Below are 23,426 nucleotides of genomic sequence, written 5' to 3' on the forward strand. Positions count from 1 at the left end.
AAAAAAAAAAAAAAAAAAAAAAATACAAACTTCGTCACGACAACTTGCCGTGCAACAAAATAGGGAGAGAATAAAAGTGCAGCAAAAAACAATCGTGCTTAGCATTTTTTTTTTTTTTTTATTTCGATGCCCGAAGGTGTGCTCCCTATGTATCTTCCGCTGGATAAGGTTCCTCCTTTTACATGTTCTTCACGTGTACGAGGGTGTGTATTGCCTTGGCTGTGATGAGGGAACCACACGGTCGCGCGGGGCATGTGTGTGTACAGGTCGACTTTTGCACACGGAGTCTTAAATCGTTTACGGACACCCCTAGGCTTCTCACGCATGTGTAACCTATGCAAGATTATTTGGCGATTCGCTAGGCACTTGCTAACGATTTTGTTTTTGCCCCCCTCTTTCAAAAATCTTTTTTTTTTTTTTCCCCCTTTTCCCGTTACTTGAGCGCTCCTTGCACTGATCATGATGGTGTCTCACAGCCGGAGAACACGTCCCCACAACTCCCAACCTAGGGGAAACAAGAAAAAAAAAAAAAAAAAAAAAAAAAAGTTCCAGCTTATGCAACCATCCGCGTGCGACAAAAGGGAGACACACAACTAATCTGTGCTTCTATTCCACTAAGCATTTCGAGTTTGGAGAAATGCCCCTTGCACTAGGTGAGGTCAGCATGTCTCTAACAGTAGGCCATGAGAGGAAGAAGTGGATCTGTCCTTTGTAGAGGGGGGCAACTTTTTGTGAATTCGTGTCTAACACTTTTGACTTGTAGATAGACTGACTTTATTTTTTTTTTATTTTTTTTTTGTGGCGCCACTGAGTTGCGTGGGCTTCACTCAAATATTCTTCCACTCTTAGCGGCCCATCCACATTAGCATAGGGGTTGGCATACGTGTTGTCGTGCACACGTATTGCGCTGTGTGAGTGGTACCTTCCCAGCAGTGCCCCTGCGTGTGTCCAGCTCGAGTAAGGATCTCCGCCACGCGCACCCGCTGTTGCTCTCGCAGCGGGGGGGGTGGCTTGCGCCTTCAGTTGGGCTCGTAAAATGGGGAGCGAGATCCAGTGAAGGAGTGATCATAAGAAGGCATAATCTGGTCTACCAATCTGTATGCTCACGTACATAGGTAGGTGTACCCAAGTGTATACCCTCGACATAAGTGCATGCGGGTATATCACCTAATTATGCTTGTGTGTACTCGCTAGGGTTTCCACTTACATTCAACTGACCGAGGGCTTCAAAACACGCACTACACACAGCGTGTTGCGCATGAATCAGTTAGCTCTGCGGTATGGTCTGCCCCCTCTCTGGTATTCTTAACAGGGGTAAGTATAGGTTGTCTGGGGGAAATGGGAAAACCCTCCCCCCGGATACATGGAATGTGGACGCGCAAATGGACTCTCACAAATGGGCACATGGAATTTTTTTTTGCGCCTCTTTATATTCTCACTGATGTAACACTACATGCAGGTAGGACACAACAATGTGCGTCTGTTTGTGCCCCACTTTAGGCGAGCGGCGGCCTAGTGAAGTCACCAGTTAACAACGTAAGCGCCTGAGTAACCGACTAGGGCAAAGGCAAAAATGGACAAGCCCAAGCAAAGCAAAGCAACGCGCCAAAGTGGGCGCAAAAGTGAAGCGGAAAAAAACTCAAAACAATCTGAGCTAAGCTAGGCTAAGTTAAAGTAGGCTAAGCCAAGTTAAAGTAGGTCAGTGGAGGGACAGGAAAAACTAAGTCCAACTTAAACGGAATAAGCCTAGCTTAACCTATGCAAGTCACCTCGAAGGAAAGCTAATGGATATTAAAAACAATAGTGTTAAATTAAGTTAAAAGAAAATAAAAATTAAACTTCGTTAAGCCAAGAATAGTTATAAAAAAAACTAAAGTGAAAGAAAAAACAAACTCGAATACTCCAAAGTAAACACTTCCTTTTTCTTCCACCACTTAAAATAATATCATTTTTTTTTTTTTTTTTTTTTTTGGGGGGGGATACATTCTAGGCAAGGACTAGACACAAGATAAGACGCTCTACGCGTTTCCCTAATTTACGAACAATGCTAAATTGCTCACCAACTTAGCCCCACCTGCTTCGCCCTTACAAAACTGCATGCAGCTGAGACGCGCTATTTTTGCTCCAAAGTTATTAGAGTAGCATGAGGGGGAGTTGCTCCCAGAATTATTCTTGAAGAGCTATAACATTGTAATGAATGTACACACATGCCAGGGAACGCACTAGAAGGAAAAAGCGCATGCACACCAATGAATAATTGAAACAATTACAAAACGTCTTGGTTGTACAAAAAAAAAAAAAAAAAAAAAAAAAAAAAGACAGGCACGTAGGGGGAGATAAATGGCTACCGTGCATGCGTGCTTTTGTGTGTACTCCTCCCTTTGCAGTGTTGCAAACTGTTGCTCAAATAATCACACAAGACAGGAAAAAGCGCATGCAACACTGAAACAAGTGTGACACGTTTTCCTTCGCTTTTAAAATAAGACAAGGACCAAGGGACAGATTAATTCGTATGCGCATGCAAGTGGCACACACACCTCCGTGTGACTCCCAAGCATTCTCCAAATCATCACACACATTCATGCACTTCCCTGTCTGTCCTTTTATCACAGGGATGGAAGCTGCGCAAGTTGCGTCCACGAGAGAGGGCTAACAAAAACGCAGCAGTAATTTTTAGTGCCACCTCGTAGTTGCTTTAATTAATTTTTACTACCAGCATGCACAGCGTCCAGGTGACGTGATACGCTTGCCTTAGTATGAGCCCACCCATTAAGAATGCACGAGGTTCGTCGGGTGCCTTTTGCGCTTAGCTCCTTTGAGCGTCACTGGAACTGTGTGCCTACCGTTCATTGGGTGTATTGTTTTGGCATTTTGTCACCTATTGTGAGGTTTACCGCTCACCACATGGTGCTTTTTCTTTTTCTTCTTTCCGTTTCCCCCTTTCATCGGGATCCTCCCCTCAAACGACCACCCACATAAAGTGTGTGCACATAAACAGCTACGCACGCGCAGTTGTTCCATCCAAATTTTCCTTTTTAAAAAAAAAAAAAAAAAAAAAAAAAAAAAAAAGGGACTTATTCCCGCAAGTTTATAATATAAAGCCCAACCGGCACATCCCACTTAAAATGAACTAAAATGTAGGGGTAAACCTCTTGGGGTAAATTTATTCCCCCCGCCGACGTGGGCATGTTCCTTCCTTTTGTGTCGTGTGGCCATGCATCCCCGAAGGGTGTACCAACTGCACAACTCTTCTTGGGAATTACAAAAATATGCGTATCGTTTAAATATATGCGGATGAACGGGTACAATAGCCCAACAAAGGGGGGGATAATAAAAAAAAAAAATAATAATAAAAATAAATAATTGCAAACTGGAGAACAAACTACGCGGAAAATAAAAAAAAAAAAAAAATGAAAAACACCGTTGCAGCGGCTTATACATGTAACCCCATCACAGCAATGAGGAAAAAAAAAATAAATAAGAATACATTTGGTTTGATTAAAAAGGTACAAATGTGACGCGTTTGGGATATGCGCCTAATGTATGTTGATGGCGGAACACTCATATATTATATATATATATATATGCGTATCATGTAGGCACATGATCGATCACGGGTATTTACATATGCTTATATATTGGGATGGAACACCGTTACGGTGAGAAAAAAAAAAAAAAAAAAAAAAAAAAAAAGCATACAAATGGGGACGCAAAGGGTGGCCCAAAGAAGCAAGGCGTCAAGGGGGAAAAAAAAAAAAAAAATGTCACGACAGTTGCTCAATTTGTAGTACGTGTAGCCTGCGCTATTCCGTTTTTTAAAACGTCAGCCAATAACGGGAAAGCTGAAAATGAAAAAGCAACCCAAAATGCAAACAAAGCAAAACTTGCAAAAATGCAAAGTTGCCAGATATTTGCGAAAAAAGTAAAAACATATATATGCTACGCAAAAAAAAAAAAAAAATAAATAAATAAATAAATAAATAAATAAGGAAACTGTTTTATGGAGTACCACCTTTTCATTTGTATCACGGTGCGCTCCTGAGGCAACCTTTTGTAAATTGAACTTCGGTAATTACCCACTTTGCTTGTTCGTTACCCCTCCGTTCAGCACACAGCTCACAACGTTACAGTGTATGGATGTACATATACCTTCTTTTTTTTTTTTTCCCACCCTTCTGGTAATTGTTTCCATCTCTCCGTTTGACCTATAAAACATAGGGCGCATAAGCGTGTAGCGAATAACATAGAGAACCACTTCCTTTTCTCGTTAATTAAAGTACCCTACAATAGTCGTATTTTTTTTGAAGCCCACCTCAGGTGCCGCAGCAACCCGTTCTGACCCCCATACGGTGCTTACGGGAAGCGCAGAACGTTCATTTGGATGTGCCGGTGAAAACGCCCCGCTTTTTGTGTGCCGAAGTAGTACTCCCTACAATACGTACTTCGCCGCCCTTCTTAACGGCTCCGTCGTGCACGTAAAAAAAAAAAAAAAAAAAATATATTAACCCAAAGAAAATATGGATCAAACACCAGACACTAAGACTGAAGAGATCGACTTGGAGAAGTACACCCACTCCGGGTCCATCGCCAACGCCACATTGAAAAAGATTATCGAGAAGTGTGTAGAAGGTTAGTACGGAATGCGTAGCTAATCGAGCGAGGGGGAAAAAAAAAGGGGCACACAAACTGCTATACCAAGTTGTGTTTTTGTCGTATGCATTATCCCTGTCTCCCTGTTTTCCCCCGTTTCGATGACTCTAACAACCCTTACACGTTAATAAAAAAAAATAAATAAAATAACGCTCTCTGTACAGGTGCCAAAATAGGCGAGCTATGTGACTTTGGAGAGAAGATCCTGAAGGAGGAGCTAGACAAAGTATACACAAAAAAAGAAAAAGGAAATAAAGTGGAAAAGGGGATTAGTTTCCCTGTGACCATTAATGTAAATGAAGTGTGCAACAACTATTCCCCTGCACCTTCCGAGAATGAAGAAACGATAAAGAAAGGTGATATTGTTAAGATTTGCTTGGGTTGTCATATAGATGGGCACATCAGTATGGTTGGCCACACCATATACATCGGCAACGAAAATGAAGTCATTGAAGGTCCCAAGGCGGCAGTATTAAAGAACGCTCATACTCTCTCACAGCTATTTTTGAAGAGTCTAAAGGTTGGAGTAAACGCCAGTGATGTGACAAAAAATATACAAAAGGCATGTGAAGAATTAAAGTGTAATGTAATTTCCAACTGTGTAACTTACCAGATTAAGAAATACATTTTGGAAGGAAGCAAATTTATTTTGCTAAAGGAGAACCCAGAAAATAAAGTTGAAGACTTCCAAATAGAATCTGATGACATATACATCATCGATGTGATGGTGACCACAGGGGATGGAAAAATTAAAGAAAGTGATCACAAGACAACCATTTATAAACGGGAGGTACAAAAGAATTACCACTTGAAAACTAATTTAGGTAGATCCTTCATCAACGAAGTTAATAAAAAGTTTCCCGTCCTTCCCTTCCATGTGAAACATGTTGAGGATCAGCGAGCCGCACTCATCGGTATCCCCGAAGCCCTAAGGCATGATCTAATCAAACCATACACTGTCTACACGGAGAAGAAAAAAGAATTTGTATCTCAGTTTAAGTACACCGTTATGGTTAAGGAAGAAGGAATTAAGCAGCTCACTGGTATCAAGTGTTCTCAACTGAATAACTGCAAAACGGTGAATGAGATCCAGGACGAAGCGCTCAAGGCTATTCTGGCCACGTCCCTGACAGCCAAGAAGAAGAAGGCCAAGGGAAAAACCAACGAGGAAACGCCCCAGGCGAACTGAGAAGCTCCCCACTTGCGTTAGGCACGGAGAAAAACCTGTACCGCGGCGCTAGAAAGAGGAAAGCACCCCTGGGGAGGCAATTGTAATGGTAATTGAATTAGCAAGTGCACGAAAGTAAAGTTTTTCCCCCCCGTGTCCTTTTTGACATCACGCCAGTGATAGCCAATCGTTTGGTTCATGTAACAAATTCGCGAAAGAGATGGCACAGCATATAATTAAAGCAAAACGAAAACGGTACGTTTGTTTTATTTTGTTAATTTATGTATGCGTATTATTATTATTATTAATTTTTTCTGCTTTTTTTTTTTTTTTTTTTTTTTAACTAGACATTTTTTTAAAACAACAAAATTTATAAGTTTTTCCTAAATGGGAAGATTAACAAAAGTGACATAAACATATGTGGGGACATTTTTTTTTCTTTTTTTTCGCTTCACCCCAAAGGGTGGCCTCAAATTTGAATGCGCCTGGAGGGGGCGCCACTTGGGCGTTGTGCCCAACATAGACATGAGCATATAGGCACACACATGTACGTGTATGTATGTGTACGTGTGTGTATGTGTAGGGGTATCTACCTGTGCACCCATTTCATGGCATCCGAAATCGGGCAGACGGCCGTGTGGCACGGCAGACTGGCCAGTGCGAGTTGACAAAAAAACGCCCATGGGGGCAACATCATTGATTACACATAAAAAAAAAAAAAAAAAGGGGCTGAAAAAGAAGAGAACAAATAGGGCGAGCGGTAGGTGTCCTCTTGACGTTTTTTTTTTTTTCGATTCCTTTTCTGCATCCTTTTTGGCTGTTTTTTTTTTTTTATTTTTTCCCTGTTGGCTAGCTAGAAAAAAAAAATTCCCCCTATTGGCTAGCTGGAAAAAAAAAAAAAAATTTCCCTGGTGTTGCACAGCGTGCCCCCCTAAAACAAATTGTTGTACAGCTTATCCTTCTTGTAGGTAAACTTGAGCACGTAGAGGAGGCAAAAGGATATTAACCAGGGCAAACATGTCAGGATTAGAAGGACGTCAGACAAAACGTGCACGTTGTGTTTGTTGACACTGACGTCGACGTTGTTGATCTTCCTCTTGTCAATGTAGTTATATCGGTTGAGAAGAAAGGAGAGAAAAAAAGTGCCAATGATGGAAGACCCAATGTTCTCGAAAGCACTCATCAACGCCATGACGAAAGCAGTGTGCTTCTGTTTGACAATATCAATTATGATAGGCTTATGTGTGCCTATATTTATCCACCCACTTAAAATACCCATAAGGAGAGAAATTATGACAAAGTATATAAAAGAATCGGCTTCCTTCGGCACAAAAAAAAACATTGTAAACATTAAAATGATCCTTAAGCAATGCGTACACATTCCTATCCGTTGCCGATTTATGTCTTTGTTTAATTTATAAAAATAATCACTGATAATACCAATGAAGGGAGAAATTAAGCTTGCACACAGCCAACTTAATGATATAATCAGGCCACTTCGGAAATCTGATATATTACAGTACTGAAAAAAATAAATCATTAAACTGAGCACATGTTTGGGGATTCCATTTAACATTCCCATGGTGATCATCAACCAGAAACTGTAATTTTTAAACACGTATTTAATTTCGTATAGGTATGAAAATTCATACTTCAATTTTTTATCTTTCTCCTTTTCCTCTTCTTCTAGTAGATTATCCAATTCTTCTCCGTGTTCATACTTTTCTCTTTCTTCATTTCTCTTTGCAAAAATGGAGGAGCACGAGGAGGAGAAATTGGTTCCCTTCATTGTGGTTTCATTCTCATCATCTTCCTGCGAGTTTTTCTTTTTATTATTTTCCTTCGTATCTTTCATATGATTCTTTCCCCATTTGGAGTAGTTTCCGTTTCCTCTGGTGGTACAATCCCCTTCCCCAGTAACTGCACTTTCCCCGCTGCTAGTCCTATTGGTGCCTACATTTAACGCGGCACCCTTCAGGGGGGAACTTGTCTTCTTCGAAATCATGTGGAAAAAGGATCGCTTAATAAGATTACTGTTTATCCTCTCATTGGTCGATATTAAACTTGTGTTGTTCAAATCATCATTCGTGCTTGCGCTGTGCCTTACGTCTAACTTGCTCGAATTGTGTACAGAGGCTGTGTCATCGCACGCATTAGATATATTGGTCAATCCTTCCTTATGTTGCATATGCGTGTTGTAGTAATTTTTGCTCGTTCCAGAGGGTAGGTGGCGATCCCCCTTCTCCTTTTCCTGTACCTCTTCACTGGGTTCTCTACAATTACCCTTCATGGAGTGTTTACCCTGCTCTGCGTTAAAAAGTAAAACTTCTGCTCCCCCCTCATCCTTCTTCTTGTTCGTCTTTTTTTTCTCGTCTTGCCTTTCCTTACTTGCACCCCGAAGACGCTCCAATTTGTCATTTTCCCTTTTGCAATAATTTTCCTCCTTCTCGCTCTCCTGACATACATCCGTCATATTATCGAAGGAGACCAAGTAACTGTAGCTGTGACTTTTACGTCCTCTGCTCTTGAATTTGCTCACCTTGATTAATCTTACAAGGCATATACACACGAGGATTGGCACGAAGGATATTACCAAGTAGCATATTCGCCACCCATTAAACCCCAAGTAAAATTTATTGCTTAGGTTGGTGTTTATGGAAATGGACAGCATGTGAGAAATGGAGGAGAAAAAATGAAGGAAGCCAAAAATGGTACTTCTGTTTTCACTAAACACGTTATTGGTGTAAATTTTCTGAATCAAAATGTATATGCATGAGTTGTTGATGCCCATAATAAACATAAAGAAAAAAAAGTAGAGGAAATTATTTGACAACATGATGCCAAAAATTACTACCACGTAGACGATGGAGGAGATCACTAAGATGTCCAGTGTATATCTGTACTCACCCCAAATGACTTCTTCGCTGACGTGCGTACTATTCTGTTGTTTTTGTTTTTTTCCATTAGCTGTTTTTTCTTCCTCTTCCACTGCCTTCACGCCGCTGTTTACGCACAGCGCCTTGTCCGCGCCCTCGCCCTTGAACTGTATTTCGTATTCGGTGTCGCTCACGCCACCACTCACTCCGCTATCCACTCCTGCAACCATGTCCTTCTTGACGCGGTCGCTGTTATCCCCCACACTAGCCTTCTCATACTTGACGCAAAATATCTTCTTAAAGGAGTAATCGAAAAAAAGCGCAAAAAAAAAATTGAAGGCAGAGTACGCCAACTTGTACATAGTGTTCACGTAGTACAAAGTTTTCACATCAACGTTGAAGTCATTTTCAATGGACTTGTACAAGGAGGGAAGAGTCTGGTCCAGGTACTTATGTATAAAGGTAAACAGAAGACATAACATAAATGTGTTTATGTAAGTATACTGCAAATTATTTTGGGGGAATAAATTTTTGGCGTTGTGAATCATGTTCGTGATTATTGACATGCCCCCTTTCCTCCATTTCCCCGCACCCTTGCTGGTGGTCGTCTCCGTTTTTTCCATTTATTCAATTGTGCCTGGAAGTGAAAATTATTAAGGGTTGTTCTCGGGGGAGGGGGGTTGGTTACCCTGGGCTCTGAGCTGTCTCTATGGCATCTGTGACAGGGGGTTGAGAGAGGAGGGCACGCATACATACATGTGTGTGTTTGTGTGTCCATGAGAATGTACATTCGTGCCTACACTCCTTTGTATGTTCTTTTGTACGCTGTTCCCTGTTGTTGCCGTTGTGGGGGAGGGGTCGCCCCTAAGGTGGGCATGACCCTCTCTTTGACGCACTCGTGTGCGTGAAACTGAGCGGCTTCCCAACTGACTCTTCCACGTACTAGTGATCCGTACTACGTCGTGCGCTTCGAATGACTGCTACATAAGTTTAAGTGGTGATGTGTGCACAAGTAACGTATTCAAGAGGATTGAGTTGATCGTGCACACACAAAACGACAGGCGCATCCATAGCCATTTCAGCACCCACCAATTGTGTGTCCATGCAAGCAACCGGCTGGACAGACCCATGCCGCGCGATCTGCTCCAAACTTGCCTCTTCCCCAAAACGAAGGTGAACTAGTTGCACATTAAATAAAAAAAATCCCACACATGCACATAAAAATATCTTCACAGTGCATACACATGAATGTATAGCAAACGAAAGTTTGTTACATGGCAACGAATTAATATAGTGTAAATGTCAAACCAGGTGGAGGGGAGTGGATGGGAGTGGAGCGGGCAAACCGAAGTTCCATGAGACCACTCCCCCTTTTTGTGTCACTCCATAAAAAGGGGGGGGACACTATATTTTACAAAAAAAAAAAATTATCAAAGGGAAGAACAAAAATAAGAGAATACCAAAATGGGGACATAAAAATGGTGTTTACAAAAAAGTTGACAACAAATTAAGAGTTGCTTGGATTAATCTGAAACGAAATGGAGAATTATTATTCACCAAACAGGTGGTTAAAACAATGTCGTTTTAATTAACCCCAGTGGCAGCTGTGCATACTTTGCCCCAATGCGTACAATTGCAGTTTCAAAAAAGTCTGCTACGCTGGGGCGATTCAGCCATTTATCAAATTAGCCATTTGACAATTTAAGCAATTTGACAATTTAGCCATGTAGCCATTTGGCAAGTTAGCCATTTAGCGATTTTTTTTTTTTTTTTTTTTTTGTTCCAAATGTTCTGCCCTGTTCAGGCCAAAAAACCAACACCCATTTGAAGCATATATTATTAATGTGGGGAGATATATGTGTATGCCCACTGCACGTAAAAAAAAAAAATATGCCTGCCTGGTATGCAAAAACTTGCATATATTTGTACGTAAGGATTTGCCTACTTGCATGCGCATACACGCAACGTGGGTGAAGAACGAAACAGTGTAATGTGAGCAGCGTTCATACGCTCAACTCTTGAAGTACATCCGGTACGCACGCGTGTACTTTCGCCAACGCCCGCATAATGGAACGTACAAATTCACGCAAAGGAAAGAAAGAGAAAAAAAAAATATTAGTGACCCCCCCATGGGCAACAAAGTCCTACGCAACAGAGAGAGTGCCCACTGAGGAAGTGGAAGAAGAAGAGTTTGCCATCGCGTGCAGCTCCATAAATAAGCAATATAAAAAAAAAAAAACTTCTCTCCATTTATATATCTTTTTTGCAAACCAGTTGAGGAAAACTGGTCAACTAGTTTATTACTCCCAAGTTTTTGCGTCTCCATTTTCTTTTTTTTTTTTCACCTCCCACCCCTCTCCCGTTGTTTCGCATAATGTGAATTGTAGCCGCAGTATGAAATGCGTACTGCCGGTTTTATTTTATTTTTTTGAAAAAGCCAATATAGAGAGGGGGGCAGGGGAGCATCCGCACGTGCAGACGAAGTGCGCATAAAAAGTAGTGTATCGTCCTGAGAGAACGCTTTCTTGGTGTACCCTCCCCTTACCCCTTTTTCCCCCCTCCCTTCCTGGCAAGATGAAGCGAAGCCAAATGCTCAAAGACACTCTGAAAAAAAGCAAAATTCCAACGGATGTCTACAGAAAGCAACAGAAGAAAAAAGAGAGAAAAAAAAAAAAACAGGAATGGTCCGAACAGCTAGAAAAACTTGTGAGCACAAAGAACCCACATGACGTCAAGGAAAAGTTAGATTCACTAAGGATAAGGGAGCAGCAAGGGAAGCTCCTTCATGTGGAAAAAAAAAAATTGAAGCAGTATGAAACTCTGTGGAATTTGATAAAGGAAAAGGTCAAGGATGGGACCTACTTCTACAATAACAATGGGGTGGTGTTCAGCATGAGTGGACAGCACGGGGAGGACGCTGCAGGTGGCGGTGATGGTGGAGGAAACGTTGTTGGTGAACAGCGCCAGGATGGTGCACCTGGCGGCGAAAGCGACTACGCCAGCTCAGATATCCAAGTGAGTTCGGAGTCATCCGATGAGAATGATGACTCAAACAGCGTGCAAAGTGATGACTCAAACAGCATGCAAAGTGATGATTCAAACAACGTGCAACGTGATGATTTAAGAAAAGCTCCAGGGGAGGACGACCAGGAGGAAGACTTCTTCCTGGAGTCTCTACCCTCCCTGCCAAAAGGACTGCCTGATGATTTTTTCACACCGAACATGAATGCACACCCCAATGGGGGTTATTATCCCAATGCGAATGTAAATAGCTACCCCGGTGCACACTCCTATAGAAGTTACCAACCACCCGTCCCTTTTAATGCCACAGGCCAGAGCAGTGGGTTCTATGGGTACAGCAATAATGGGTATTATGGTGGGTATACAAATGGCGTGAATTTTTATTTCGGCCCTGGGTACCCTGCCCAGTATGTACATGGGGTCGGCAGCAAAAGTTGCATGAATAGGCAAGGTAAGAAAGAAGAAGCCATTCCAACAGATGATGGGCAGCAACACGGAAAGAGCGAAAGTTCCAGCAAGGACAACCTTCCCCCAAATGATGAAGACAAAACGGATCCGACTTCTTCCAAAGTGAGTAGTGATGTACCTAACGCTTCGAGCAATGAAAGGGAGTTTTCCCCTGAGGGAGATCCTACTTTATTAACCATTAATGGAACGAAGAAGGGTGTGAACGCTTCCAGGAACACCCATGGGGATTTCCCTGCGGTTTGTCCTAACCCTAACCAGGATGAAGGAGAGAAAAATTCCACCCATGATGGTGCGGGAAGCCATCTCAAAGGTGCAGAGATTGATTGCAAAGCGGCGAACGAAAAAGGTGTCACGTCACCACCCCCTCCACCGAGTGTTCCACCCATTTATGGTAACAACTACTACTACTACAATTACGCACACATGTACGGTAATTTTAATACGGGCCAAATGAATGGAAGCAATTGTTTCATCCCCACGAATAACAACATGGAGATGTGGGGCGCTCCTAATTTAAGGGGGGGCCACGGGTATGTTCCCCCTTCAAGGAACTACGGAGATAGGGGAAAGAGACATGGCAACTTTAATAGGGCTAGAGGGGGGAATCCCGTATCAAAGAAGGCTCGAATGGGACCAAGCGGGGCAAACTATGGTTTCCCAATCAGTCAGCCAGATGAGTATGATCAGAGTGGACATGGGGACAATGCCCACGTAAGTGGTTATGGTGAACGTGGCCAGGGGGCAAGGCGACCTCGGCCTCATCCGCGGCAGCGACATAAAGAAGACCGGACAACGGAATCGCGACATGGACAGGAAGAGGAGGAGTCCAAGCCAAGCGCGCAGTATTTTGTGCCCATCAATTTAAGACTAAAGAATAAACTAAACGATCAGTGTGAAACAAAAATTAACGCAGTCCAGAAGGACAGAAATGTCAACGACAACAATGTTAACCTAGACGTAGAATACAGTAAATTCATGAAAGAGGTAGATTTGGGATAGAGGGGGAAGACATTCACCCCGCCCATTTTCTTTTTTCGTTTTTTTTGTGTAATTTTTTTTTTTTTTGTTAAGATACAAATGAATTGCAGCTTACGTGAGGCATTCATTTTGGGCATACTGTATAGCAGTCGTACACGTAGGTGTGTTTGTGTACCTCCACAGTTATGCACAACGCGTTTGTCTCCATCTGCACATACACATGTGCGTTCTTGTTTTTGTTTTTAAGCTAAATCGTGCGCTGAAATATCGCGCATACGTTTTCAGCACAAAATTTACGTTTAGTTTTTGCGTTATCAAGTGCATTTTTTTTTTTTTTGTGGACGTAACCCAGCGTGGTGGGAAAAAAAAGGAGGGCCAAAAAGGCTGACGCAAAAAAAAAAAAAATGAACAAAAAATAGGCGAGGGGAAAAACACCCCGCCGTGGCAAATTTAAATCCCAATTTTGTTTAAGCAGAATAGGAGGAGTAGGTTGAGTGGGATTCCGGGGACGACGTTCTTCGCCTGCGAGTGGGGGAGGGAAAAACCGTTGCTCCAAAAGGGGTATAAAAGGTAGCATGACATAGCAAAGCGTAGCGTGTCGCCACAAATGGCAGCACGACGCAGCAAAATGAGCGCTGCCAGGGGCCCTAGACACAACAACCCTCCTCCGGAATTACCAAGTAGGTACTGGTCGCTATCAAATTGATCGACATCAGAAGCATTATCAGGTACTTGAGGTTTTCTAAAATGAAAATAAATTACATCACACAGATGGGATGGGAAGGGAAACACAAGGACAGCATTGTTGTGCATATACGCAAAAGTGTGCAAATGGTGTGTCCCTGCTCCGCATCTCCTTTTTTTTAAATGCACCCAAAAAAGGAACTCCATCTTCCTTTGACGCCCTTACTGTGGGTCCTGTTTAGCAGCATGTAGGGAATCCAGAAGAAAGAAATTTTGCTCACCAAATAGTTGAATGGTATTCCTGCAAAAAAAGAAAGACAAAGATAATGACATGCATGAAATGCGCCTCCCCGATGAGCTTCTTTTTTTTTTTTGTTGTTGAGATGGTGTTAATCTCCGTTGCGAAGTTTTACTTGAACGGACGTTGAAGTGGTGAAGCGAAATGTTGCTTGCAAACTCGTTGCTGCGTGGGGAAGGGGGGAAATGGGTCTTCATCAGTTGCGCTCAAGTGGGGCTTCGTCAGGGGGGGAGACGAGCATTTTGTACACATAGGGACATATGTGCTTCCTCCGCTGACCCCATGCTTCTAACCGTAACAGCTGCATAACGTCATAATGGAACAGCTTGGAGAGGGTGAAATTTCCGGAGAACGCGAAGGGCACGTAGTTGTTAACGAAGTAGTATGCTGCCAGCCAAATGAGCTTCGTGAATGTGTGCATCTGGGGGGGGAATGGATGTAGACATGGGCGCAAAAATGGGCATAGAAACGGGCGCACAAATGGGCGTAGAGACATGGTGACGGAGCGAGGGGGGCTCCTGTCTTAACCCCGTTATTGCTCCTTCCCCGCGTGAACATACCTCGAAGCTCTCTATGGCCTGCCGAGAAAACACAATGGCACATATGATCACCGCCACGAGTGCCTTGACTTCGTACAACGTCCCTCCATATGCCACATATTTTACAAAGAAGAGCAGATGGATGTACAGCCGCAGTTCCGTGCCGTGGTAAGGATGCAAACTTTTGTCTTTGTATTGAAACACACTCAAGTATGGATTGGTTATGTAGAAAAAGATTAAAAATAGGAGAGAAGAAGTTTCTTCGCCGCAATGGTTATACTCAATATTTACAATTTTTTTTAAAAAAAACACTACCATAAAGCCTGAAACAACTGCGCCTGTTAGAGTGCTGCTTATGAAGACGACCTGCGGTAGACGGGGGGGGAGTAGCAAGAGCATTTGTGTAAATATTCGCGTGATCATCATCAATGGTGTAACCACTTGGGGCGCTCAAAGATGATTTAAGGGGAAAGACAACAATGTCGGCGCTAGCTAAAATAGCGGAGATAGAGGGAAACAAACTCGAATCCTCCTCTTCCCCCCACCCCAACCCCTTACACACATATCCCTGACCGTGCGAGCCTTACCCGAGTGACTTGCTTCGCGTATAATGACAAAAGCACAAATACGAGGAAGAAGGTAAATACAGTTTGGATCAAACCAGCATCATTTAAAAAAAATATATTAAAAAAAAACTTAAATGAATATAAAAGATTAACCAAGTAATTTTGTTCGCTAATGCCATTCTGAAACAAAGACTTGACGCTTATGTCCTTCAACTTGTAATTAAGAATCTTGTCGTAGTAGTTGTAGTTGACACAGAAAAGAGGCCTCACGTTTTCATACTTTAACAAATGCAAAATGTAATATGATACAAAAAAAAAGGAAGAAAATATAAGAGCAAAAAAGTTAATGTTGGTAAAAATATCTTTTAATTCCCACAAGAATATTTTACTTTTAAAAAAAAAACTCCTAATAAGAAAGTGTGCAGGATTGTCCGTACTTATAATCATATACAAACATATAAATATCACACTGATTGTTATTGCCGGCTCCAGGAAATTTATATGAACATCCTTCCCGTTGAAGCTTTCCATTTTTTTTTTTTTTTTTTTTTTTTCTCAATTTATACTCAGTTATGTCCTCATAAGTGAAAAACTACTGTCATAAATATAGCAGGGAAATTCTCCACACAATTTTCGTCCAGTTTATTTTTTTACATGTAGTTGTGAAATGTTTTTTTTTTGTTTAACTATGTATAAAAAAAAAAGAGGGAAAAACTATTTCGCCAAAAATGAGAAAAGGAAACCTTCGGGTCGATTTGTTCCCACGTGTAATTGTACTCAACAAGGGAGGGGCGCGACAGAGGTTAACTTGTTGATAGAGTTTTTGTTTCCTTTCGCGGGTTTACATCCCCCCTACACGCCCCTGCTCTGGGGGAGGTGCACAAATGGGGTGCATTTGGCCCCCGCCCACAGGCAAACTCAGAAATAAAAGTGAGTCATTTTTTACTCGGTGAAGTTTTTAAGGGGTGTGGAGCACAAATGAACTTGCGTGTACACATTTGTTCATTTCGCTACAGCTACCAAATGGTGGGCTTATTCAGTTATTTCTCATTTCATTTACGATAAGGCAATAATTACCCTTTCCCTTTCTGCTTCACTGCAACACTTCCAACGCGCCATGGGGCTCCTCTCTTCCCCTAGCACTTTTTAAAAAAAAAAAAAAAAAAGGCACTAATTTAATGCCGTTGTTATAATTTAAATGGGCGTACAGGGAAAGGGTGCGCAGTTATAATATCCGTTGTGTGGAACTTTAAAATAAAAAGCGCCGTACGGTTGAGCGGGTCCGCACGCGCATATGGACACTCTCGGATGCCCCCACGACACGTGTGTGCTCGCACGGTTCGCCATTCCTTCAGAACGTGTTATAGCCCTCGATTTTTCGCAGCCATGTGTATGCGCTCACACGTACGTGGAAATGCGATGATACACAGGTGGATACATTAATGCGTGGTTTTATATAAGTGAGTGTCTACATAAATGCGTGGTTTTGCAAAATGTATGGATAAAAGGACGATACGTGTGTGCATGCCCAAGTGAAAAACACCGTGTAAAAACACGAGTGCCTTTTTTCACTTGGCGACACTTTTAAAAGCTTATTAAATGGTGAGAAAAAAAAAAAAAAAAAAGAAAAAAAGAAAAAAGAAAAAAGAAAAAAGAAAAAAGAAAAAACACGTACGGGTGAGCTCACGTGGTAAAAGCATGTGTATATATATGCATATATACGTGTGTGCGCGGGCGAGACCGTGCGATCAGATCAGCTGTACCCCGGATGAAGTGCACACATTTTGCCATTGTTCATAAAAGGAGTGGTCGAACAAATTTATAGCCATTTCGTCAGGGGGTAAAGGATTAATTTTTCTTCCGTTCCCTTCCCCCCCCCTTCTCCCTTTTTCCACGGAGCACACCTGCTATCTATATAGTGTGTAAACCACCATGGACACACACACATATACACCTTTTTCATGGGTGTGAGGACCCTAACAGATCACAGCATAACGTCTATTCAATTTTTGTCTTCTTGACATCCGTTTCATTGGTAGAGTCCAGGGCACTCTGTTTTCTCTTATTCGTTTTTTCATCATTGTGAGGATTTTCAGTATCCTTAGTCTCCACATCTAAATCCTCTTTATCCAAATCTTCCTTTCCTAAATCATCGAGCTCTTCCTCTTCCAAATCATCATCCAGGTCATCATCATCCTCTTCATCTTCATTGTCATTAGGAACAAATTCCTCATCCTCTTCTTCATCTTCTTCTTTAAAATCAGCTTCATAAAAATTCTTCAGTGTATTGTCTTCTTCATATTCTTCATCTTCTTCTTCACCAGAGCTTAACACTTCTACTCCTTCCTTATTGTAGCAGTCTATTATTTTTATGTTCGGGAGGAAGGTAAATAATTCTTTACGATAATTGGGGTCATCTGCAAAAGGGTTAAACTGCACACCTAAACGACTTAAGTTTTTTAAATCCTTCAAGACTTCAAAGTCTTTAATATTTTTAAAGTGGTTTCCTCCAATCTCTAGTGTTTTTATATTTGGAAATGTCTCAACAATGTACTTCAACACTTCTACTGTGCTCAGGTGGTTGTCTGTTAACTCCAGCACATTCAGGGTGTCCATTTTGGGTAGGCTCTCCAAGGTCTGTATTCCTGTTTGGTTCAGACTTAGTTTTTCCAGATGAGTAAATTTATTTAGCAATTCTACATCTTCACTTTTTATTGCACTAAATTTTTTTCCGTCTAGGATTAGCTCCGTCAAATTCTCATATGCATTTTCGTTCGTCGCTTCCTTTCCATCAGCAGAGTTTTCCTTTTTCCATTTCTCAATGCGTTCTTTAATGGCCTTTTCCATGGTTCAAAAAAAAGGGGTGAGAGAAGATATAAGCACTTGGGGAGGAAGGCACGGACAGGGGGAGGGGGATCGTAAATCCTGGATAGCGGAGGTCTGGGTCAGGAAAAACCAGTGCTGCATAAAAAGGGAAAGGAGGGCTAGAAGCGCATAAATGAGTGGATCTCTCTTCGGGGTGGACGAGAAAAAAAAACACACACACATACACAAGTGGTACGACGCGTATGAATTTCGTACACATGCGCGTATAAGCACGCATATGTATGCATATGTAAGCATATGTACGCATGCACCCATCTGGGCACTTGAACAGTCCGAAGAACTCGCTCAAAAAAAAACGGTCAATCGGAGGGCGCAGTTTGGGGAACTTAACATGGGTATTGGAGCGATGTTTGCACATTCGCATTTTCGTCACGCACACATTCTCGTTTGGGATTCTACTTTCCCCCACAATCGTTTTAATGCTCTCTCGGAAGTGCACAGAAACAGGTACATCCTAACATTATGAACAATGTGCTCCAAGCGGAGAGCACTTGTCCTATGCCAAGTCCAGCATGGAAATTTCACCAAACGGAACGAAATGCAAGCACATGGACACACGAAAGCAGCACATCTTCGCAAGACGATTAGTATATACACGAATCACATCTGTGCGCCATGCAGTCAAACAAAACGGAGCCCCTTTAAAATTACACACTACTTAAAACATGTGAAACGACATGACCTCCTAATGACACAAACGATTCATCACGCGCGACCACGCTATGAGATACAAAACGCGGGTACAAACACACGTCACTCTTTTTTGTACTTTCCCTGTGCCTATTCAGGCCACTTGGGTGAAGAATACCAATGGTGTTTTTTTTTTACCCAGCCATTCCTCTTTAAGCGAGAAAACAATACGCTCATACGCACATGGGGGAATGTACTGTGCTGCTAATGTGTGTACGTGCGTCAGTGAGCAGCGAGCAGCAGGCATAGAAGTATTTGCCACAAGTAGAAGCGTACACAATCCATGCAGAGGAGAAGTTCGTTTGCGCAGGGATGCGTGGGCGGCGTAGAAAACACGTCACACGCAAAGGTATTTGAAGGCATATAATATGTACACAAAGGAATACAAATGAACATATATATGTTCATACACATACATACTTATATGTGCGCATCTGCGCTGCTTACGTGTTATTGCTGTATCCCTGGCGAGATGTAAAGTGAGACTGGCGAGCTCCTTGGTAGGGGATTCTCTCCTTTATGTAATGACTGTACTTTGTGTTTTATTAAGCTTTAAACTTAGCAAGCAATCACTTATTCAGTTGTGTGAAAATAAAATGTCATGTATGTAGGTATATCATTCAATAAAGCCGAATGAAGAAGGGAAAAAAAAAAGTCAGAAAAAAAAAAAAAATGAACTTGTAGATATAAATTTAAAGGCGAAGTTATTGCATACGGGCATTATGTGCTATTTTTTTTTTTTTTTCTCTCTCTCCAAAAAAGGGTTTTTCATTTTAGGTACGCAGGCACGCACATACGAGGGGGTATGCACATTCGCGGGTACGCAGATACACAGATACGCACATATGCACATATGCACATACGCGAATGCACGCATGCAAGCAGGTAGTACCATGCACATGTACACAAAAGTACGGTTTGTTATTTTTCTTTTTTTTTTTTTTTTTTCGGCCCAGGGACTATTTCTTAGCTTTGCAGTTTTTCTTATAATGTTTCCGCCTTATATAAACGGCGTGCGTATTAATGTGTATCAATTTATTCACTTAGAGACGTTTGCTTTTATGTGTTCGCACTGTTAAACGCAATTTCTAATGAAAGCAAATGTGCCTTTTTTTTTTTTTTTTGCATTCCCTGTGTTTTATACCGTGCCAGCCTCTCCTGCCTTACCTTGGTGCAAATTTGCGTGTACCGCGAGGGGCACAACACGAAAGAGAAAAGAAGTCGTAAAATCACGCACGTTGAAATTTAACTTGGACTAGGGATGAAAAATGGATGGTACTTCTTTTCAGGCATATGTGTGGAGGAGAAGTAGGAGGAGCTTTAGTGATTCTTAATCTTTCTCCGTTTTAAAGTCGAAATGAAATTTCGCTTCTCACACTTTTAAGGAGCGTTATATGGATAAAGGGATTTCCATTTTTTTTTTTTTTTTTTTTTTTTAACGTAAAAGTTTGACTGTATGTATAAAAAAAAAAAAAAAAACACACACTACGGGGTATTGCGTAATTTTCTATGGACTTAAAAATATAATTTCCCCTTTTTTCCCCCATTTTGAGGTTTCTCATTTTAGCTGACTGACATAGTACAGTTTGTCTCCTCATGTAAAGTATTCCAATGGCTAAGAAAATTGCACACAAATGTGCCCAATAGATGTGACGCGTGGTGTGTTACACCTCCCTCTCTCCATATAACTTGAATTTGTTTCACATCCAATGGCTCTTACAATTTTATCCGTTAAACGTTCCACACGTGTCTACCATTTTTATGTTGACGTGCATGCATGTCCTGTTGGAGTAGATACCCGCATTTATTCACCAATTAATGCGCCAATGTGTGTACAGAAAAAAAAAGGCGTTTTTTTTTCCCCCTACCCCACCCCCCATCGGTGACGTGAAAAGGTATAAAAACAGGACGAACAAAGATGAGTAGGATATACTTTTATATTCAACTTCTCGAACAATCTCGTTGGAGAGACACTGCACAAAAAGGATCGGGTCACCCCCAACTTGTTTGTTTCGCTCCAGTTTTAGCCATCCATCCTGTCGTCGTTCAACTTATAACTTAGGGGGTGGCCCCATCCTTTTTGTGCGTTGCGTGGAATGACGTAATTAAGGCCACTGCTCTTGTTTCCTTACGGGTAAAAACACATCCCTATGTTCTCCAACGTACACACAGGTTGGATGTTCTCCTGTGTAGTGTTAATCCATCGACTCAAGAATAGGTGCATAATGAAATTCGCTACGTGCGTCCTCCCACTTTAAGGTTATAACAAAAATTTTCCACCCGTTTAAAATTAGGGGTTCATGAATATTCACCATTTTGGAACAATCGCCTACCAATTTTGACCTTCCCCACTTGAGTTCTTCCCGCTGGTGCACAGAACCAAATGCGACGGGTTTGTTCCACACCTCTTTCCGCTAACACGTAATATGCGCTCTGCGTAAATTGGCCAAGCGGAGGAAGGGGCTCAGTGGAGGGTCGCTACAACTCGGCGCATATCCTCCCCACGCACGGTGTTCTTTTTTCGAATGCGAAATGGTGCCCTTTAGTTGTAACAAAAAAAAATATATATATATAATATAAATATTCCTTCTTGTTTTCTTTCCCTTTTTTTTTTTTTCGTCTCCTTCTTTTCCCCGTCGCAAAGGAATCCAAGAAGGTCATCATCATCCACAATACGCTGCATTTGCGGACCCCATTTTAAGTGAGCAAAAAAGGGTCCTCCATAAAAAGCGGCGGTTCATAATATATAATACACCATATTGTGCACAAAAGGGAAAAAGGCCATTTTTCTTCGCCCATTATTATTGACCCATTATTCCTGACCCATTTGTGACTCCATAATAAACACGTACATGTCGGTATGCCGCTTGTGGAGTACATCAATGAGGAGGGGTACAGAATTGACGGCAGAAAGGAAGACGAATGCAGGTTGATAAAAATCAGCGTGGGAAACGAAAATATATTTACGGATGCAGACGGATTTGCATTTTACGAAATAGGGAACACAAAACTCTTGTCTTACGTACAAGGACCAACTGAATTAAAGAAGTCAGAAGAAAGGTGCTCCATAAAATGTGAAGTATTCCTCTCTCCATTTAATGTGTATGAAAAAAAAAAAAAAAAAACCAAAGATAGCGTTACAAATGAAATAAGTGCGTACATAAGAAATATCTGTGAAAATATTATCCTCCTGGATTTATATAAAAATTCAGAAATAAATATTTTCCTTTACATAATAGAGCGTGATGGAGGGGTGAAACATGCTGCCATAAACACCTGCATCCTGGCATTAATTGACGCAGGCATAGCGATTAAGTACTTTATATCTGCCTGCTCAGTTTTGTACTTACAAAATCGTATCCTTGTGGATGGAAACCAGTTAGAAATTAACTCGGGTGCCCCCGAACTCACTATGGTTATTGAACTCAACACTCATAAAATTGTTCTGCTAGAATTTGATGCGGAGGTCCCTATTGACGTTTTCGAAGCCATGGTTCGCACCTGCATGGACTGCTGTGTCAATTTGGGCAACGTTATGAAATTAACTGTAAAGGAAAACGCCATCAAGCTCTTGTGTTTAAATAATATGTTAAAGGCCTGACCGGGGAGGACAAGAGAAATAGCATTCGTTGCACTCTCTGTACCAACATCCAGCACCTGCGGGATAGGACGCATCACCACGCATGATGGATCTATAGCCAACCGGCGGAAATTAATTCTCACCCTTCTTTTTTTTTTTTTTTTTCTGGCGCCGATGTTTCCATCTCATTAGCTCGTATGTGTGTGTACAATTTTTGTTTTTAATTTTTTTTTTTTTTTTTTTTTCTTGTAATTGCATGGCTAAAACTGCCGTAAATCTACCCCCAAAAAGAAGCGGCCCTTCGCCGATCCATTTGAACCAATAAATAAAACAAATAAAATAAAACATAATGCAACATTACATGCAGAGCGCCGCCTCCTTCGGAGGATACTCCCCTGCGCGAAATGCAAAATTTTCAGCATTCCACAGCAATAGGCGGACACACCGTTTTATTTCACCTGCAAGGGCAACTGCACCCCCAAAAAAATAACCCCTCTCGTGGATTATTTTAAAGCACATATAAAGGAGCTCACACTTGTTGCACTTGGTCTTTATTCCAGTGGAAAAAAATGCCATTTTAATAATTTCCTCTGCGTTGCCTACCAAACGAACCGAGCATCACCATTGCCCTGCTGTTTAACCGTTGGGGAAAACAAAGCGAAGAAGTTACACCGCATTTCACCTGCACACTCATACGTTTATGCCACACATATGGTACAGCACACACGCAACTGAGCAAGAGGAAGTCACCAACTCGCAGCAAACATCATTTTTTTCTTTTTTTTCCTTTAATGTATACCATCTTCGCATCACCTCAACCCAACAGTGGAAACGCGTTGCAAACATTTGGCCAATCATATGCTCAGTACTTGTTCGCCAACTTCCTTGTGCACTCCCTTTTTGTGACCACCCAAAGAGTAAAGTTATAACGCTGCATTTGTTACCATCCAGGGTTTCATCATAACACGGTGTGGCAAGCCATTTTTTCGATTTTTTTTTTTTTTTTTTTTTTTTTTTTTTTT

General features: G+C 41.6%; 6 protein-coding genes across 6 annotated transcripts; 3 read left to right on the forward strand and 3 right to left on the reverse strand.

The window, feature by feature from the left end:
• Window positions 1–4,517: 4,517 nt before the first annotated feature.
• On the forward strand, window positions 4,518–5,839 carry AK88_04213 (DNA-binding protein, 42 kDa; the record flags this gene model as incomplete). Its single annotated transcript, XM_012481823.1, has 2 exons — window positions 4,518–4,629; window positions 4,815–5,839. The coding sequence occupies 2 exons, from the start codon at window positions 4,518–4,520 to the stop codon at window positions 5,837–5,839; spliced, it is 1,137 nt and encodes a 378-aa protein (XP_012337246.1).
• A 910-nt stretch (window positions 5,840–6,749) lies between these two features.
• AK88_04214 (uncharacterized protein) lies at window positions 6,750–9,317 on the reverse strand (the record flags this gene model as incomplete). The annotated part of the gene is made up of 1 exon (XM_012481824.1): window positions 6,750–9,317. One exon carries the CDS (start codon window positions 9,315–9,317, stop codon window positions 6,750–6,752), a length of 2,568 nt encoding a protein of 855 aa, XP_012337247.1.
• Window positions 9,318–11,268: 1,951 nt separating this feature from the next.
• AK88_04215 (uncharacterized protein) lies at window positions 11,269–13,182 on the forward strand (the record flags this gene model as incomplete). Its single annotated transcript, XM_012481825.1, has 1 exon — window positions 11,269–13,182. One exon carries the CDS (start codon window positions 11,269–11,271, stop codon window positions 13,180–13,182), a length of 1,914 nt encoding a protein of 637 aa, XP_012337248.1.
• Window positions 13,183–13,611: 429 nt separating this feature from the next.
• On the reverse strand, window positions 13,612–15,779 carry AK88_04216 (uncharacterized protein; the record flags this gene model as incomplete). The annotated part of the gene is made up of 7 exons (XM_012481826.1): window positions 13,612–13,683; window positions 13,839–13,903; window positions 14,072–14,146; window positions 14,259–14,308; window positions 14,437–14,564; window positions 14,704–15,048; window positions 15,270–15,779. 7 exons carry the CDS (start codon window positions 15,777–15,779, stop codon window positions 13,612–13,614), a joined length of 1,245 nt encoding a protein of 414 aa, XP_012337249.1.
• Window positions 15,780–17,246: 1,467 nt separating this feature from the next.
• Window positions 17,247–18,095, reverse strand: AK88_04217 (uncharacterized protein; the record flags this gene model as incomplete). The annotated part of the gene is made up of 1 exon (XM_012481827.1): window positions 17,247–18,095. The coding sequence occupies one exon, from the start codon at window positions 18,093–18,095 to the stop codon at window positions 17,247–17,249; it is 849 nt and encodes a 282-aa protein (XP_012337250.1).
• Window positions 18,096–21,684: 3,589 nt separating this feature from the next.
• Window positions 21,685–22,425, forward strand: AK88_04218 (uncharacterized protein; the record flags this gene model as incomplete). Its single annotated transcript, XM_012481828.1, has 1 exon — window positions 21,685–22,425. One exon carries the CDS (start codon window positions 21,685–21,687, stop codon window positions 22,423–22,425), a length of 741 nt encoding a protein of 246 aa, XP_012337251.1.
• Window positions 22,426–23,426: the final 1,001 nt, after the last annotated feature.

The sequence above is a fragment of the Plasmodium fragile genome (assembly GCF_000956335.1).
Source record: "Plasmodium fragile strain nilgiri unplaced genomic scaffold supercont1.56, whole genome shotgun sequence".
Taxonomy (NCBI): domain Eukaryota; phylum Apicomplexa; class Aconoidasida; order Haemosporida; family Plasmodiidae; genus Plasmodium; species Plasmodium fragile.